This window comes from Taurulus bubalis (genome assembly GCF_910589615.1).
Source record: "Taurulus bubalis genome assembly, chromosome: 7".
NCBI lineage: Eukaryota > Metazoa > Chordata > Actinopteri > Perciformes > Cottidae > Taurulus > Taurulus bubalis.
The window spans coordinates 5,454,401-5,472,926 of record NC_136595.1 but is presented as its reverse complement, the minus strand read 5'-3'; the positions used below and the strand labels follow the sequence as shown (position 1 = coordinate 5,472,926).

General features: G+C 41.5%; 1 protein-coding gene across 1 annotated transcript in view; it reads left to right on the top strand.

Moving 5' to 3' along the window:
* Nucleotides 1–221: 221 nt before the first annotated feature.
* Nucleotides 222–18,526, top strand: part of atp11b (ATPase phospholipid transporting 11B) — a gene marked incomplete at both ends in the record, with an annotated part of 43,917 nt that continues 25,612 nt past the window's right edge. The window contains 3 exons of the mRNA XM_079221500.1: nt 222–365; nt 17,177–17,293; nt 18,244–18,333. Of these exons, the coding sequence (XP_079077626.1) occupies nt 222–365; nt 17,177–17,293; nt 18,244–18,333 (351 nt within the window). The remainder of the gene's footprint in view (nt 366–17,176; nt 17,294–18,243; nt 18,334–18,526) is intronic.

Here is an 18,526-nt window from a genome sequence, read left to right as displayed (position 1 = left end):
CCAACTCATCCCCTCGACAGGACACACACACACACACACACACACACACACACACACACACACACACACACACACACACAGAGTCAGGTTATCACTGCTGACATCTTGAAGATAACACGACATTTACATGAAGAAGTGAGACCACTGAAGCCTCTCTGAAGCAGGCCTCTCAAAGCCCCCCCTCCCTGGGTTTTCTTTGATAGCCGTGTGTGTTTGGCCGCATGCTGCCGCTTCAGAAGAACACCCATAGGGGCAGAGAGAGGCACGGAGAGGAAGAGAGGGAGAAGCAGATGTTTGGTCTGTGTCTGATGGAGGCGTCAGATAAACATGCTGGTCTGCCTGCCTCCCGACTCACACCTGACTCCGTATGTAGCGGAGACGCCATTTCTCCTTTCCCTCTGTTTCAGGACAAATAACCTGAAGTGGGCCAACTCTTCATGAAGGCAGTACTGAATTGTCCATTAAGTCCTCTCAAAGTTCTCCGCAAACTGGTGATTTACAAAGTTGAGGAACAACTCAAAGATGCAAGTAGCTCGTAAATCAGTTGCTATGAATTATTTTTACAATCAAAAGCTGACTGTTGCAACACTTCCATAAACCTGCACTAATCTAACTGTTGATGTTATTAGGTCGTTCAAGCTATAACGATATTGGCATAACATTTTGTAATTTGAGGTATATTGTGTTGTTTTCCCTACATTTTTAGTTTCATTATAACAAATAATTTTGATCAAGTATCAGGTCAGACATATGGCCCATTACCTCTTTTACTCCTCACTCTAAACGAGTTGTATATTAATCTAACATTTCAGTTGGTTCACTCAACATGTAGAAGTTACTGGTGGTGAATGTTTAGGAACAACTAATCACGACATAAGAACTAGTTTGTGTGGTGTAACCGGTTCTCATTTCATAATACATACATAATAAAATAAAAAGCAGATGCTGCTGCTATAAAGGGCTCGGCCTAGCAAATAAATAATCATAATAAATGTATTTTAGAGTGCTTTTCTGGGTACTGAAAGAAACGAAAACAACAAACAAGCAAATGTAAAACACACAACATTAATCACACAATAAAAACTGATCCATCAAGCTTTATAAATTAGGCTCAGTTTTAATGTATGAACCATAGAAGTTTATGAAAGCCAGATTAATGAGCGAGCACTAAACATCCCCTGCATGCAAACACCAGCAATTGGATTTGACCTGGAAGTGTCATTCAGGTTGACCCCCGCTACCAAATATGGTCATGTCACTTCCCAGCGTGGTAATCTGTCCAGAACTCACTCTGAAGCCAACCTGACACCAACACCTGGATCTGAGCGTCACTTTGAGCCGTGTTCGTTAAAAGGGTTCAATTTGTGCTCGAAATCTACAAAAACACAGAATCAGGATTTTGCGTGTCAACCTTTTGGCCTTAAGCTGGGAAATCAGGATTTATTGTCGTTTAATGTTGTATTTTACCATTAATTACCATCCTTATACAAATACTGCACTAACCGGTAGCAGTATTAGTGCTTCTTCAATCACACACATAGATTTTATGGGGGCAATTGCAGAAATATTCTCCCATTGTGTGCACACACACACACACACACACACACACACACACACACACACACACACACACACACACATTAGCAGTAGTAATGGTAGTATCAGGCATGACAGATAAGAGAAGTTGTGAAACGAACGGTGCAAACCTTTCCACTTCAGCTCAAACCCAGTTTCATATCAAAGCTGTTGAGCGATAGCAGCTCTCACACACACACACACACACACACACACACACACACACACACACCACACACACACACACACACACACACACAGTTTTAGATAGATTTGGTTAGTATGTTGGTGGTCTTTCCCCCTCTTGGCTGCCTCTCTCTTAGATTAGCCCACTGACTGACTGGTATGCACGTCTCAGTTCCCAGACATTACAGTCAGACCTGAACCTGAACGGCACTGAGAGGCTGGAGGTTTGGCCAAAAGTACACAAAGTAACACAGAGGACACTGTTTTTGTCCAATACATCTTTTTTTTGTCAGTTAAAAAAATACACATCAGAATTGATTGATTCCCTTCAATTTGTCAAACATATGACTTATTTATTCTGGTAGCTCAAAGAATTTAAATATATTTAAATACATCTTGAGTACAACTTCATTAAAAATAGTTTTAGTTTCATCCATGTTAGTATTACTTCACATAAAAGGAATAGTTTACCTTTTACAATGTTTATTTGTTTATGCTACCTTGTAATACTGCTATATATATATATATATGTTGCCACGTCCTTTGAAGGTCACAAGCAGTGCTTCTGATGATAAAATATGTACTTCTGCACAAACAGGATGTATTAATTACTACTTTATTCAGCGTGAATGTAGAGGTACAACCCATTCGAGTTCAGTGTGTGTGTGTGTGTGTGTGTGTGTGTGTGTGTGTGTGTGTGTGTGTGAGTGTGTGTGTGTGTGTGTGTATGAGGCTGCAGGTGTGCCGCATGTGTGTGTGGAGGGCATTCTCTCCTGGTGCTGGAGCAGAACAAACATGGATTAGAGCCACACCATCATGCAGGTACCAACACCTCCCCGTTCATCCACACACACACACACACACACACACACACACACACACAGACACACACACAGCCAGCTGCTCCGGCTTAAATGATGTCAGGGCCATTAAAGTCATGTAGCTGGAGAGGGCAGACACACAGATGAAAGGCCTGTCATTTAAACAGAGCAACCTATTAGAAGGCTTATCATCACTGATGGACAGACAGGTTTACTGCCTCCGGCATGGAGGCTGCAAAGGCCTGCGAGGAAGAGAGGATGTTAGATGTCCTCTCCAATACTGTAGCATGGATTTTACACGGCATGAAAACCAAGTATTTTGCTTATTTTCTGTATCATTACTCAATCATTAAAGCCACACTGTGATGAAGGTGGGGACAAAAAAAATGCTGCAAGTCTCGCTGAACGGGAATGATTGATGACTCTGATGTTGGCTCAGTCCTCCACACACACACACACACACACACACACACACACACACTTCTTACTGTCTTAGTTCGGATCCGAGCAATCCATCGAGAGTTCAACCAGAGGTTTTCCTGATAACATTCAAACACGACAGTTGCACACCTGTGACCTGACACACACACACACACACACACACACACACACACACACACACACACACACACACACACAGGCTTGTAACAATGACCAAATTGTTCCAAAACCGCTCCAGTACTTCTGCAAACAGTCAGAGAGTCTCCAGCTCTCTTTACTCTGGGAAACACTGAAAGAAAAGGGATTTCTGTCTCTGTCTCTGCAATATTACTCGGGGGTGTTTACACTCTGGAGCCTTTGCATCATTATATATCGTACCACTGAAGGACAGGGGTGAAATGTCACTACAATTTCAAAATATTTTTTGTGTGCACATAATACACTTGAGTATTTACATTTTATGCTACTGTTTACTTCAACATTTCAGATGAAAATCTACTTTTTACTCAACTACATTTTCTTTTATAGTTACTTCTTTCTTTGCAGATTAAGGATGTGTCACAAAACATATAATCAATTGATAAAAAGTATACACATGTCACAGATAAAATCCACTAGCAGTATATAAAGTAGGTTAAATCATTCTTACCTCAACCAGATGTGACATTAAAATGCTACGCTACTTCCATGTAAATGCCTGGTCAATAGTCTAATAATATATGTCACAACATACATGTGATACTTAAATACATGTTCTGGTGATACCTCTGTAGTTAGAATGAGAACAAGTATGACAGCACTTGTGTTCCAGTGGAGTAATGTACCTTCATTATTACTTTGGTGAAGGATCTGCGCCCTCCCGCCCCAAAACAACTTAGCGCTAAGCTAGCTGTCTGCTAAAACCAACCAGATGCCACGGAGCATGTCTGAACTCATACAGACACATCGGTCCAAAGCAGCTGCCGCTCAGCCAGCCACAAGCTGGGGAGCCGAGAGACGGGATAGGGGCCCGGAAAGGCCAAGGTCAGCAGGGGCCAACATTACCACGGCAACGTCAAACACGCACTCGCGCAGGCAGACGCACGTTGTGAGCGAAAATGTTGCCACAGTAACTTCATACTAAACACACACACACACACACACATCTCATCAAGAGGAAAATGGACGTGTGGTTGACTGTGGAGGCTCCATCGCAGTTGATTACACACTTATACGTGTGCAAGTTCTCCCTTAAGCCAGCGGTGTCTCTCCTCACACTGTTTGAAGTCCTTTTTATTCAGTATATTTTTGAACCAAAGTTCTCAGGAAGTGTGTGTCTACAGGTCTGTCAGAATGATGGAGGGGCGAGCGTTTGCATTTTCAAGCGGCTGCTTGTCCTGGCAGAAATGAAGCAGATCAGAATAGCAAAGACACACACACACACACACGCACACACACACACATACATACCTTCACCATCTTACTCAGGTAGGAAACATGTCACCTGAGATACAGAACAGTTTACTTGTTCAGCTGGTGGCCGAGTATCGGGAGACTGAATCAACCAAAAACCACGAGTCATCTCTGAATTCCAGGTTTTGTTTAGCTGAACAACAAATTGCATGTGTTACAAATGTGTTTAGTAAACCATAGAGAAGATTCTGTTGTAAAAGACTAGACTTCTGAACACAACCCAAGTTATAAAGAGCCTCCTATTTGACACAAAGAACATCACACAGCGGTGTTATAACTGACAGGATCTCCCATTCACAGGAAGTGAGGAATCAAAATTCAACAGCAAAAGTCTTCTCTCTACAAGCATCCAGAGAGAGCTGGAGAAAGAGTGTGCACTTATAACTAAATTGGAAGAAAGTATGGAAGTAGAAATAACCAGCGTTCCCATATCTCAAGGCCATATTCCACCAACACCATTCCTTAAATATTTACTTTTGTTGTTGAGTTTTTTTCCCGTGCCCTTTAACAGTATTCGGCCTACTCTACATTCTCCAAACTGAAAACTCGTGTGCCTCTTCTCGGCGAAAGGAAAAACCCTCTGCACTGTACGTGGATTATTCATACAGATTGGGGTTCATTCAGCGGTGATCCATTTCACATTCACACAGGCACACGATTTGTCATCCATGACCAGGTCCAGTGGAGTGGATGAAGAGTCGCCTTCCTGCGTCTCCCCGGGTCACAGACTAAGGAGGTCAGGGTGTTAGGTGAAGGATTAGTAGCTCCTTAGGAAACCCAATACCACCCACCTGGCAGCACACACACACACACACACACACACACACACTCTCTCTCTTTCTCTCACACACACACACAAATACCATGACAGTGAAGAACACACATACAGACAAAGTAAAGCTGCAGTGATTTAACCAAGTTGTGACCGACTGCCTCCAAGAATCGTGTGTAAGTTGGAATCACACACACACACACACACACACACACACACACACACACACACACACACACCTGAAAAGCATTTGAGTTTTTTCCGAATGTGATGTTGTGCTCTTAAGGTCTTTACAAATTGCGTTGCTGTAAATTGCGTCTCATAGTTGTAACACCTCCGTTTGTCCTTAAGAGGGAGACTCACACCACATTTCAGATCTCCAACGCAGCTTTTACTTTGATCCAATGAATTTGCAATTATTGTTACTAATATAATGTCAAGAATTCCCAGAAAGTCCATTTCCACGTCTAGGAAACGGCACAAAACAGTTTCCATTTGTATGCCTTAAATGCTTGTACTAATTTTGAAAGGGGTGTTTTATTTATTTATTCTTCCAAGACTAATGGTCAGTGTGTATTGATTCAACCATCCAAAAAGCCAATCCATTTAATTTCTACTTCCCTAAGAGGCAGGGCGGCCGTTTGAGCCCGGCTCCCCGGAGCCCCATAGAGAGAGACAGATGGTCATGCTAATGCAACGAGACAGACACTAATATACACACATACAGAGTGGTAGCCGGCGCCCGAGCAAGCAACCGCTACGTAGCGGTTCTAGGCTGAGAAGGAGAACTTGTCCTAAGCCTATTAGTACTGTTGGAGATACTTGGTGGTAATGATTGAAAGCCACTTAGTGCTGGTGTATTTACCAAGAGGATCAGCTGCAGCATGGTTAAACAGGCCGGGATTAACTCAGTCCAATACGGAGTCAAGCAATTGACAGCTGTATTGCAAAAATCCCACCAGAGGAACGTAGTGTCTTCCTCTACAACTACATTTAATACGTCATCGATAATAATATCTTGTTGGCCATAGGGCATAGCTCCTCAAAACATGAACTGTATGAGCCGGTTCAGAAGTTTTTGATGCTACATGGTAAAGATCGGTAAATTGATGTGAACCAATGTTTTAGTAATTAAAAAGAGTAAGTTTGATGTTGTGAGCAATGCATCTATATAATATGCATGTATGAGCCTAGATATTATCTGGAATGTTGGCAATATCCTGCTATGTGCAGAAGAACTTCTTGTATTGGAGGATCTACATGCTGCATTACATTAAATTCCACCCAGTTCTATCTTCTATAGATTAATTAAATGAATGAATGAATGCCTCTGTTTGGTCATCATATCAACAAGCAGCGGAGGAAAGTAACTTAGTAGAGTACTGAAGGTATACTGCACAGATGTGAGGCACTAGTAGTTTACTTCATACTTTTCATTGCATGTTACTGTATACATCAACACTACATGTCAGGGGGAAATGATAATGTGTCAAAGTGCTGCTTACATGTTAATCCATTAGTAGCAATACTCAAATGATATAATATTGAAATATATAAATGACTAGAGAAAACACATGTATGTAATGCAGAAACGTTCCACACACAGGCCACACTGCATCAGTGCACAATGGTGAATCATTTCAACCTGTTGGGCTGGAGTATTTAAAATGACAAGCACTTGTTGGTGTAACGGAAATTAAATTCCATACAGAGCTGGGAAGACAGCCAGACATTATCTGGTGCCTCGCCATCCATTACGATGACAGACAGCAAGGGCATTATGGATCACTGGCCAGCAGTCTCCCGTCTGAGGCACAAAGATGTGCATTAAGCGTTCAGCAATTCAAGCGGCAACAACTGTGCGTGACCTCGGGACACGATCTGACTTGTGCTTCTTGAAGCCTATAAATGAAACTATGAGTGATTTCAAGACGAATAGGGAGAGATTCTGTAGAGTTCAAACAAGAGGGATTTCTTTCTCTTTTTTTACATTAAACTCAAAACAGAGGGATTCAATTAATGTACATTTTGTTGCTTTGTAATCCTTGAAGATCACATCTGAGTTAGCAGGTCGATCAGGGAAGGATTTTGCTTTTAGCCACTAAAAAAGTGAACATTTAGAGATGTGAGGCACGCCACTGTCATCATCTCACATCAAAGACGAGCATACTCTATTCAACCCAGCTGTGAGATGGGAGCTGCCAGATGTTGCTGCTGCAGTGGCGTTATGTAAATCAGTGAAACCTATGGAGATTACTCTGACGCTCACATGGGCATGGCGGCTGGGCTCAGGGCTCGAACACAAACACAAACAGATAGCGGATTACCCAGCGGATTTGCAGAGTAAAGCTGTCTTTTTAAGATGAGTATGGGATATTTCTGCAAAAAAAGACACGTGGCACCGGCTATTGTAGATGAAAGATGAAACAGACTTGAACCCAAGATGCTGTGGTGCAGCCAGTGCTGCACTCTGCTGACTCAAAGAGTGGCCCTAAGGCTGTCTTAATCCTGGAGATAAACGCATGTTGGTGTCGTTTGGTTGAGATTCGTTTGCCTGCATGGTTTTTAAAAAGAAACTTTCATGATGGAGAGGCCAGAAGGAGTCACACGTGCACCTTAAGGAACAAACATGAATGTTGGGAACTATGCAAAAACATGCAAATACATTTGTATGTTTGACTTTTTCAATCAGGAAGTCAGACAGAGAGAGAGAGAGAGACACTTTACTGCAGGGCAGCTGTAGTTGTTCTGCTCCAAATGTGTCCGATTGCCATTGTCATTTGCCATTGATCACTTCAACATCACTGTTTTCAATCATGTACAGCGTATTGAATCAATTTAGAAAGCACACGGTTACATATTCACGTTGCTCTTCCTCCTGCAGTATCATTTAGTGTCTTTACATCATTGACCGATTGAGATGTACTGCAGACGTGTCTCAGAGGAGGGAGGGGACAGGGATGGATTCATCACTGGGAGAGAGCCACTAATACAAGGATGACCTCACTTTATGTGAGACGCTGTACAAGAGGAATGCTGGGACACCAGAGGGACTGGATAGCATCGCTGAGAGGTTCAGAAGGAAGGGACGAAAGGCAAGCGCACGCGTTATCCACCTAAAAGAGTTCCTTTGTGGGGAGTAGCATTTTATGTTTTGTTCTACGTGGTTATTTAGATACACTCTCATTCTGAAATGGAGCCACGCAATCAATCAAAGAAAGTGAGAAGTCTTGTTTGAGCAAGAGACAATGATTTAAAGTTGTTCAGCTCATGTTCAGACTTACAGTAGAGGATGAGAAACAAATAACCTCTCGCTTAAGACATCTAAAAAACATTTTGAGCAAGCAAATGCACTTTAAGTCTGCACTCGGTTGGCTTTCGGTCAAAGAGTATTCAACAATTTCAAAAGTGCCCTGTAAGCGATTTAGATATTGCTCAGAGCCCTGCTATTACACTATTTGGTGTCTAGCAGTTTGCATTGCAGTGAACACTATAGTATAATAGCAACTCAGCAATATTTTATGTCATGTACGCTAAGGGCTACAAGACAAAAAGGTGTACTTACAGCACTCGTCTGATGTGCTCCACAAGTATTTATCGTCTTCAAATGTTTTACTCAGCATATGTTTTAATGGTCCCTGTCGCTCTTCAGATGGTTTTTTTTTTAAACCATGGCCAGATTGACTCAAAAATGTTTTTTTTCCTGCTTCTTGCTCTCCATCGGCAATATTATTAGGAATAGCATTGATATAAATGTAAAAAGAAATAGATTTTGAGACAGAGCATCCGAGGTGTTACTAATGCCATTAATGAGGATCCCTGTTTTATTCAAGCGGACCAGTAAGTCATGGCAGTGTGCAGGGAGCCAAGAATACACATTTCCACATTACAAAACACAAATATAGTTAAATTGCCACAAACTAATTGCATTACGTTTAGTAATTAATCTATCCTTTGTTGTAGGCTACACATCTATCTATCTATCTATCTATCTATCTCTCTCTCTCTCTCTCTCTCTCTCTCTCTCTCTCTCTCTCTATATATATATATATATATATATATATATATATACATATATATATATATACACCTATCTATCTACCTACTTACCTACCTGTTTGTCGGTCTATCTATCTATCTATCTATCTATCTATCTATCTATCTATCTACATAGCTCTCTACCTACCAACCCATCTATCTATCTATCTATCTATCTATCTATCTATCTATCTATCTATCTATCTATCTACCCATCTACCCATCTACCCACCTACCTATCTACATATCTATCTAACTACCTATCTACATATATATTTACCTACCCATCTACCTCTCCATCCATCTCTCCATCTCTCTCTCGTGTGGATGCAGACAGGCAGGGGGCGGTGAGAGGCCGCTCGTGAGCAGCAGTGTGTGTGTGTGTGTGTATGTGTGTGCACACAGAGTTGTGTGCTGGCAGGAAGACAAACTGATCGTGGCAGACACAGAGATGTAGTGTAGCTCTCTGGGACTCCGTGGCCAGCCGTATGTCACTTTTACCGGAGGTGGGAGGGATCAGCACCGAGGACTGGGAAGGACCGGATTATTGTTCTGTTTGCACGGTTAACGTTACACTGCGCGGATGTGTCGCGTAATGCGACCGAGGAGAGCTGCTGCCTTCCAGGGGAGATCTCTCTGGCTCGGGACGTGTTCTCGTTGGAGTAGCTAGTCGCTAGCGTGGGGCTAGCGGCTGCGCTGACCACTTCACCCCGTATCGGTTGAGGATGCTCCGGTGGATACGACAGCAGCTGGTAAACCTCCCGCGTTACCTTCCTCGCGACGCTAGCACCCGTTAGCTGTCGCGTGGGAAAAGCGGTGTAAACTTTACTCCGCTCATATTTGACAAGCTAACCGACAAAACCGTGTTGCGTGGTGACAGCCAGGTGGAGGTGACGCTAACGGCTACCGTCCACTTAGCTAACGCGTTAGGACCGTTGAGCTCGATGAAACATTCATAACAAGCACACCGGGTTCATATTCAACTTGGATGTGTGAGTTTAGTGGGTGTTTGCTCTAATTTTTAACCACATTTAAGCGTTTTAAAGACTCAACCAGGAGTTGATGCTAGCGAGGTGCTAGTCACGTAAAACTTGGTAAAGTTGAACAGCGTCGCTAACTCCTCTCTGTTCACTACCAGCTTCTCGTGTAGGGACTTCTTTAGTTGTGCCAAGAGAGCCAACGAGTTACGTAATTGAAACAGCTGCTTAGATAGCTAGAACTTTTTTTATATTGATTTAACTTTCATACATGCCTCTGTTCTTCATTTCTGAGTATAAGTCGGTAAGCGCTGGCTAAAACTGAACGTTAACCGGTTTTGAATGATTAAAAAAACGCTTCGAGAGCATCCTGGATGTGCTGTAATATTTGCTGTAATCACCTGTTGTTTGCCTACAAACATGGCCGCGTGGCGACGCCTTGGAGAGCAGCTCAGACACATGAGCTCACTCCAGTTCAGAGAGTGAGTTACAGACACTGAGTTTAGAGAGTGAGTTACAGACACACTGAGTTTAGAGAGTGAGTTACAGACACACTGAGTTTAGAGAGTGAGTTACAGACACTGAGTTTAGAGAGTGAGTTACAGACACACTGAGTTTAGAGAGAGTTACAGACACACTGAGTTTAGAGAGTGAGTTACAGACACACTGAGTTTAGAGAGTGAGTTACAGACACTGAGTTTAGAGAGTGAGTTACAGACACTGAGTTTAGAGAGTGAGTTACAGACACTGAGTTTAGAGAGTGAGTTACAGACACACTGAGTTTAGAGAGTGAGTTACAGACACACTGAGTTTAGAGAGTGAGTTACAGACACTGAGTTTAGAGAGTGAGTTACAGACACTGAGTTTAGAGAGTGAGTTACAGACACACTGAGTTTAGAGAGTGAGTTACAGACACTGAGTTTAGAGAGTGAGTTACAGACACTGAGTTTAGAGAGTGAGTTACAGACACACTGAGTTTAGAGAGTGAGTTACAGACACACTGAGTTTAGAGAGTGAGTTACAGACACACTGAGTTTAGAGAGTGAGTTGCAGACACACTGAGTTTAGAGAGTGAGTTACAGACACACTGAGTTTAGAGAGTGAGTTGCAGACACTGAGTTTAGAGAGTGAGTTGCAGACACTGAGTTTAGAGAGTAAATTACAGACACACTGAGTTTAGAGAGTGAGTTGCAGACACACCGAGTTTAGAGAGTGAGTTACAGACACTGAGTTTAGAGAGTGAGTTACAGACACTGAGTTTAGAGAGTGAGTTACAGACACACTGAGTTTAGAGAGTGAGTTACAGACACACTGAGTTTAGAGAGTGAGTTGCAGACACTGAGTTTAGAGAGTGAGTTGCAGACACTGAGTTTAGAGAGTAAATTACAGACACACTGAGTTTAGAGAGTGAGTTGCAGACACTGAGTTTAGAGAGTGAGTTACAGACACTGAGTTTAGAGAGTAAATTACAGACACACTGAGTTTAGAGAGTGAGTTGCAGACACTGAGTTTAGAGAGTGAGTTACAGACACTGAGTTTAGAGAGTGAGTTACAGACACACTGAGTTTAGAGAGTGAGTTACAGACACTGAGTTTAGAGAGTGAGTTACAGACACACTGAGTTTAGAGAGTGAGTTGCAGACACTGAGTTCAGAGTTATGCTTGAGGAATGCATGGTTTGTTTCTCCATCACGCTGCAATGACGCAATGGTTTGGATAAGAACCTGCATTGACACCCAGTTTAAATGAGAGTTGTGTGACTGGTGCTCGGGGTGTGTGAGCATGTGAGTTGCTCATGTGAGTGAATGAGTGAATGCATGTTATGAGATTAGTCACACGTTTACTCTGTTGATGTTGCCACAGCCAGTGAGTTTAATCAATGTTAAGGTGTTTCTGAGCTTCCTCGTCCTCCTTGAGTACATCCTGTAGTTTGAGTTTGTCAATCTGTTCAAAACAAAGTTTTCTTTTCCTCTTTTCAAAGTTAATTTTAGTCTTTTGTTAACACCGCAGAGAGTTAAACTCCATAAAAAATGGTTTCCTCCTGCTAATTTGAGATGGCCCCGTTCATTTGACCCATCCCTCATAGTCGACCAGTTAATTAAAAGCCTAATTAAAATGCAACTGGCCTAATGGAAAAAGTTTGTCTGAGGGGCATTTGTCTGACCTTTACTTCCTCTGGAAAGTGCTGCAGTTATGTTTATTCTCACATCAATCCTTATCAGTTCCTTTCTGGGGACATTGGTCCACATTTAGGAGAAAGGAGGAGGCCACGTGAGATTGTCCTAATTGGTATCTTGACAGACTTTAAATGTTAGTCCTCATCTACCAAATCATACTAATTAATTACAGTGCAAACAACGGCAACTGGGAAAACCCTTTGACATCCTGTTCTGCAAGATTGACATAGAAACTTTTGTTTTCTCCGGTATTCCTATAGGGATTCCTCAATCAAAGCTTTATTTCCAGAGCAACATATTGCATATTCTCTGATGGTATTGCATATCCTATTAAACATATGAAGAAGTACAAGCTTAGACATATGAAACAAATTGAATATAATTAAATATCAAATTACATGCAGAGCATGCTTTGAAAAATAATCTCTGCTAATATGTTGTTTTATAAGAAAGTCGCTGAACTAAATGTAACTCTGCAGCAGGATAATATAACCTAAGAAATATCTCGTTGTCCTTATTTCTGCTTACTTGTTCTTTTTGAGGAAAATTAGCATGCTGATATGGTCGGGGGTAATGCAGGAGCGCAGCCTGGGACTAAATGTCATTTTTTTTATTCCTCTGCACAAGCGAAAGCCGTGGCTGGAGGCATTATGTTTTTCGGGTTGTCCGGATATCTCACCGTCTGGTCGGTCTTCTCTTGAACGCCTGGAGGGAATTTCTTTAAATTTGGCCCAATGTCCACCTGGACATGAAGATGAACTGAATCGATTTAGGTGGTTAAAGGTCAAAGTCATCGTGACGTCACCTACGTCCCATTCTCGTCAAACCGAACGCCTTGAAGGAACGTTTCTCTCTTTACCACTTGCTCTTTATGGATGTTCCCTGTTATGTAAGGGGTCCTTGGCTGGAAACATATTGAGAACTTCTACTTTATGCAACTCCCTCCCTCCATCTTTCCCTGCGCTGATTAGTCTGTGATACGACTCGGTTGTGATGCATTACTCTGTCGCCAGGCCATTGTTCAAGGCAATGCTTCCCCTAAGGCACTGTGGGACTTGTAGGCTGTATACAGGGAGTACTTACCCGTCAGCCTACAGATTGATGGGGACACGAGAGTCAGGGGACAAAATGAAAGTCTGATTTCAGCTGCGCAGTCAGTTTTTATTTTCATTGATATACTACCACAAAAAAGCGAATGAGGCATGTTATTCTCTTTAAGATAATGGCCAATGTGGATACTCCAACTTTAAAAATCAGTCGGAAAATAAGTGATACTTTATGGTTAAGTGTTCCTAATGTGTGCCAGTCATGCCTATCTGATATACCTAGACATCAGCTCTATGCAGTTTTCAGACATTTCTATTCAATCCGTTATATCCGTTTAGAAGCGGTCCCAAATATCAAAATATTGCACTCCAGACGTCACGTTCGGTCTTTGGCTCATCATTACTCCTGGTCCTCAATATGTTTATGAAAGTATAACCCACATGTAAGTGCAAATGTTACAGCTTGCTTTGGAGGAGCTCTCCAGACTACAATCAATTCCAACAAATATTATCTTAATATTGGGAATTGTTGGTTTCCGTAGTGCAGCAGAGGTGTAGCCTTCAGTACAAGATCTGAATTAAATGCATGAGTGCTGTTTTGGCTGTAAATAAATTGAGTGATATATTTGTCCTTGAGTTGAATGAATGAATATATATACTTTAATAATCCCCAATGGGAAATTGTTGATAGGATGCATGTCTTGGGAATATTTAATACACTCAATCCATTACCATTCTTTATTTTTATGTGTTTCCCTCCTCAAGCTCTTTAGGCCAAATGCAGCATGCCACTCTTTATGTGTAACATGTAATGTGTTGTTTTTAAAATGATGTACAGGTACGCCTCAGCTCAGGGAGTTGATTCAGGATGGGCCGTAAAAAGGAACAGTGAATGGTCCTAAATCTTGAGTTGTAAATAATCATGGCATGTCCCATCTAATAAAAAGCGACATTTAACGCCTCAGTCTTAAAGATAATCGCGGTGTGAGATTGCTCTACACTTTGTGGGGTGATTTATTGTTTGCTGCAGACATCACTGTCGTTGTGGCAGACAGATTGATGGCATTTGACTAGCTGGGTGGAGAGGGGGGGGGGTGTCCACACATCCTCACAACACACCAAGCTTCAGCATGACGTGTACCTTCCTCTCATTCTGGTTGAGCTTGCAGATCTCTGTGTTGATCCTTAGGGTGCATTTGAAATGTAGCTGCAGCCGACATTAGCCTGTTGGATCAGCATATCTTTGCTTGTGGTGATGGGGACCAGAGAGCAGCACAGTCACCAATAGAAACATGTTGTCATATCAACCAAACTTCAATCTTGTTCCATAGATCTATAAACTTCGAATGACTGTGGATGTAATCAGTCTTCTGGATGTCACTTGCTCGCGCAACAAGAAGAACCAGAAGCTCACAGTTGAATCTTTTCAGTGTGAAATCTCATTCGCCATACACAAAAGCACACTCAACAATAACTACATTGAAGCAGAGCCATTGTCTTAGGTACTTCCCTTAATTTCACAAGGTCACATCTTTGTTGCAGTTGCACATGTCCATTTTGTATTAACTGAGCAAGCACTTGAGCTACCTTTTAGCTACTGTTGGCAAGGATGTCAATTATTAAACAGCTTAACTGATTGTTGATTGATTATGGTGGTGAGCTAGAAGCTCCTACTTCTCAGGCTCAGTCTGAAAAACTGTGTTGAGAAGGAAAAAGAGACATTTCCCCCACCTAAGACAACCACCAAAGATCCTCACAGTAATCATGTAAAGATGTTTAAGTAATGTGTTTTCTATAAAGTACAAAATTGCCATAATCTGTGTTGGGATGTAATAGTTTGTTGATCAATGCCAGTGACTCAACAACGGGTTCATATACCTAATGCATGTCTGTCAGTGCACACATGGCTCAGTTTCCTGCAGCAGTAATGAATACAGCGCTGGATGTGCAGCTATGTGAGTGTGGTGCAGGATGTTGCTTTAGAGGAGCAATACACTCTGTACATTAACATAGCATTACTATAGCAGCAAACAACTATGTAAAGTGGAGTAATGTCTACCTGAGCAAAGAATAAAGTCTGGCCTTGTGGACCTAGCCGGGCCGTTAGCTACGAGCCTCCGGCGTCGCTATGTTTAGAGCCATTGAGAGGCAATTCATATGCAATCTTTTATTGTGTAGCATATTCACATACATACAAAGTAGTATCAGTAAAGGGAAGTAACAAGACTTTTTTTTTTTTTGCTATTGCTATTCTGATAAATACTTAATTGACCCAAGTATGAGTGTTAGTTGAGGTGCATTTCTTGAATAAGCAATAGGATAGCAGCAGCAGATGGAGAGATTCGGAGTGAACCAGAAAGGCAGTAATAGTTTACATGTGTCCCTGAACAGAGGTGAATCTGTTTGGGAGTGAGTGACGTGGCCCGGATACATTCCTCTGTGTGTGTGCGTATGGGTGTGTGTTTGTGTGTGTGTTTGTGTGTGTGTGTTGGACATACGTCATAGAACTTTTGCAAATGATTGTAAGCGCTTGCTTTAACCTTCTTAGAAGAGCAGTGAAGTCAACACGCAGGACATTACCAGAAAGCAATGTTAGAGTTGAGCAAGAAGTCAAAGTGAAAAGTGTATCTCTTTTGTTTGGGTCTCTGTAGAAGAATGACTAACATTAGCTGATCACATTATTAGCCTCTCTGAGGTTAACCAGTCCTGAAGACTTTATTTATTTTACATTTTTTACATTTAGAAACGTGCCTTACCTAAGCTGATGCAACATATCTGGTTTCCATTTGAATTTGAAATATATATCCGAGGTTTTCATTAAATTCCCAGCTGAATAACCACGGCGTAACCAATTGGGACTTAGTTACTGTGGTTATAGATAAGAGAGCCACAAGGCGGGGGACTTCTCTGTGATCAACATTGTGTTGTATTGTGATCCACACTTGAGTGTAGTTTGTCATACTTTTCTCTTTGTTCATGTATATCAGGTTTTGGAGCAGACAGATAGATTGTCTTGCTTTCTTAAACATATTTAAGCTTTGTCCCATACAACCATGCTGCCCCAGACAACTATTAATAGTAATAATAATTGCCTTTAGAAACTATACAGGAACTTAAACCTTGTGCAATAGATGAAGCCTCAATGTTTTCCCAGGTAGATTGTAGTGTGGTGTAGACTTCCAGGGGTTAGTTGCTTCTGCTGAATGCCAATGATATAGAATAATTTGCTTTAAAATTAGGTCATATTGTTGCATTCCCTTTGTACCCACAGCTCAAGTTAAAATATTCAACCTGCTGTTATGTCAAATCAACAGTCTAAAACTCAAAAGTATTCACTTTTCAATAATATAAAACTGAAAAAAAGCACAAAATATTCCATTGTTACCACTAAATCTTATGCATTTCTGCTTAAAGTGATTAAATAATGAATTGATTATCGAAGCAGTTGTCGTCGTCTGTCAATCGGCTGGTCAGTTAATCGACTAATAGTTTATACTAGGTCATCATTTCTCAACACTTTGTCTCGATAGCGTTGCACTACTTCTTAAGATAGCTTTGATATACACTGAAGTTGTTTACATCAGTATGCCTCCTCTAAAAAGAGTTGTTATGTAAGTAACCTGTTTTACCTCCTCTTCCATCCGCCCCTCTCTCTTCTCCTCTCTCTTCTCATCCCTCCTGCCTCCCCTCAGGGCTTTGACCCCCCTCATCAGAGTGACACCAGGACGATTTATGTGGCCAATCGTTTCCCGCAGCATGGCCACTACATACCGCAGCGCTTTGCTGACAACAGAATCATCTCCTCCAAGGTACTGCATGTTGTTCAAGCCAGTCACGGTATTGGCCCCCAGAATTATCGAACTATACTTGATATGATCTATATAATCAGCTTTGGCATGGTGAGAGATGAGGGGGGAAGTAAGATTTTTTTATTTTAATAACAGGATCCACTCGGACAAAAACAGGTTTTGTTGGTTTGAGGATTAGAAGCTCAGTTGTAAAATTGACTGGACAAAAAGATCACAAAGCTAATGCTTTCTGCCACCAGCAGGGGTGATTAATTAGCTGATTAAATAGCGACAGTAGGGTGTCACAGGCTCTGATTTTAATTGATTCTACAGTCATGCATCTTTAAGAGACAGAAACACCTCAAATTAAAACTTGGTGGTGCTGATGAAAACGGGACATTTTCTTGTCTGAAGAGAAAACCTCAAATGATTGCTTAAATTATTTGATGTCCATATTTGTATCAGCCATGCAGTGACATGACCAGACGGGTATACCTAATATCCTTCAACAACTAATTTGTGGTTTTCAGTTTCTTAATGTGTCTGTTTAAAATATAGTAAGAAATAGGCTAGTTATATCTGCCTTTTTATTTACAGACATATTTGTTTTATTTTACTTGTTCTTAAATGCAATTCCATCTAGCATTTATGAGGGATTAAAAGAGTCTCAAACACAGGAGGGGTGTAAAGGTACACACATTCAAGTTTTGTTCGTCCTTAGGTGCCAGTTTGGGACACATATGAACTTATTAATTATACTGTGAATAAACATTTGAAGGAAGATTTTGCGAGAAGAAATCACCATGTAGACTAAATTGCATTAAAATGTGCAGGCCCATCGGCATCAAGGCTAAATAACAACTACATCCCTTGTCTCAAATATGGCTCTTTTATTTTTTTTTAAACCCACAGATGCCCTGCAGCGTTTTCTTAGTCTTTTCCCTAAATGCTGTTTTCTCTTTCTCTTTCAGTACACAGTTTGGAACTTTGTCCCTAAGAATCTGTTTGAGCAGTTCAGAAGGATAGCCAATTTCTATTTTCTCATTATCTTCCTTGTACAGGTAATAACACATACACACACACACACACACACACACACACACACACACACACACACACACACACACACACACTCCATTTTTGTATTTTTTTGCAGGTATATGTTCGCCTCTCAGATGGTGACGAGTCAAGTGCAACCTCAGTCTTCCTGCCCTAAATACAAGTGTGTGTGTGTGTGTGTGTGACTCATCGACT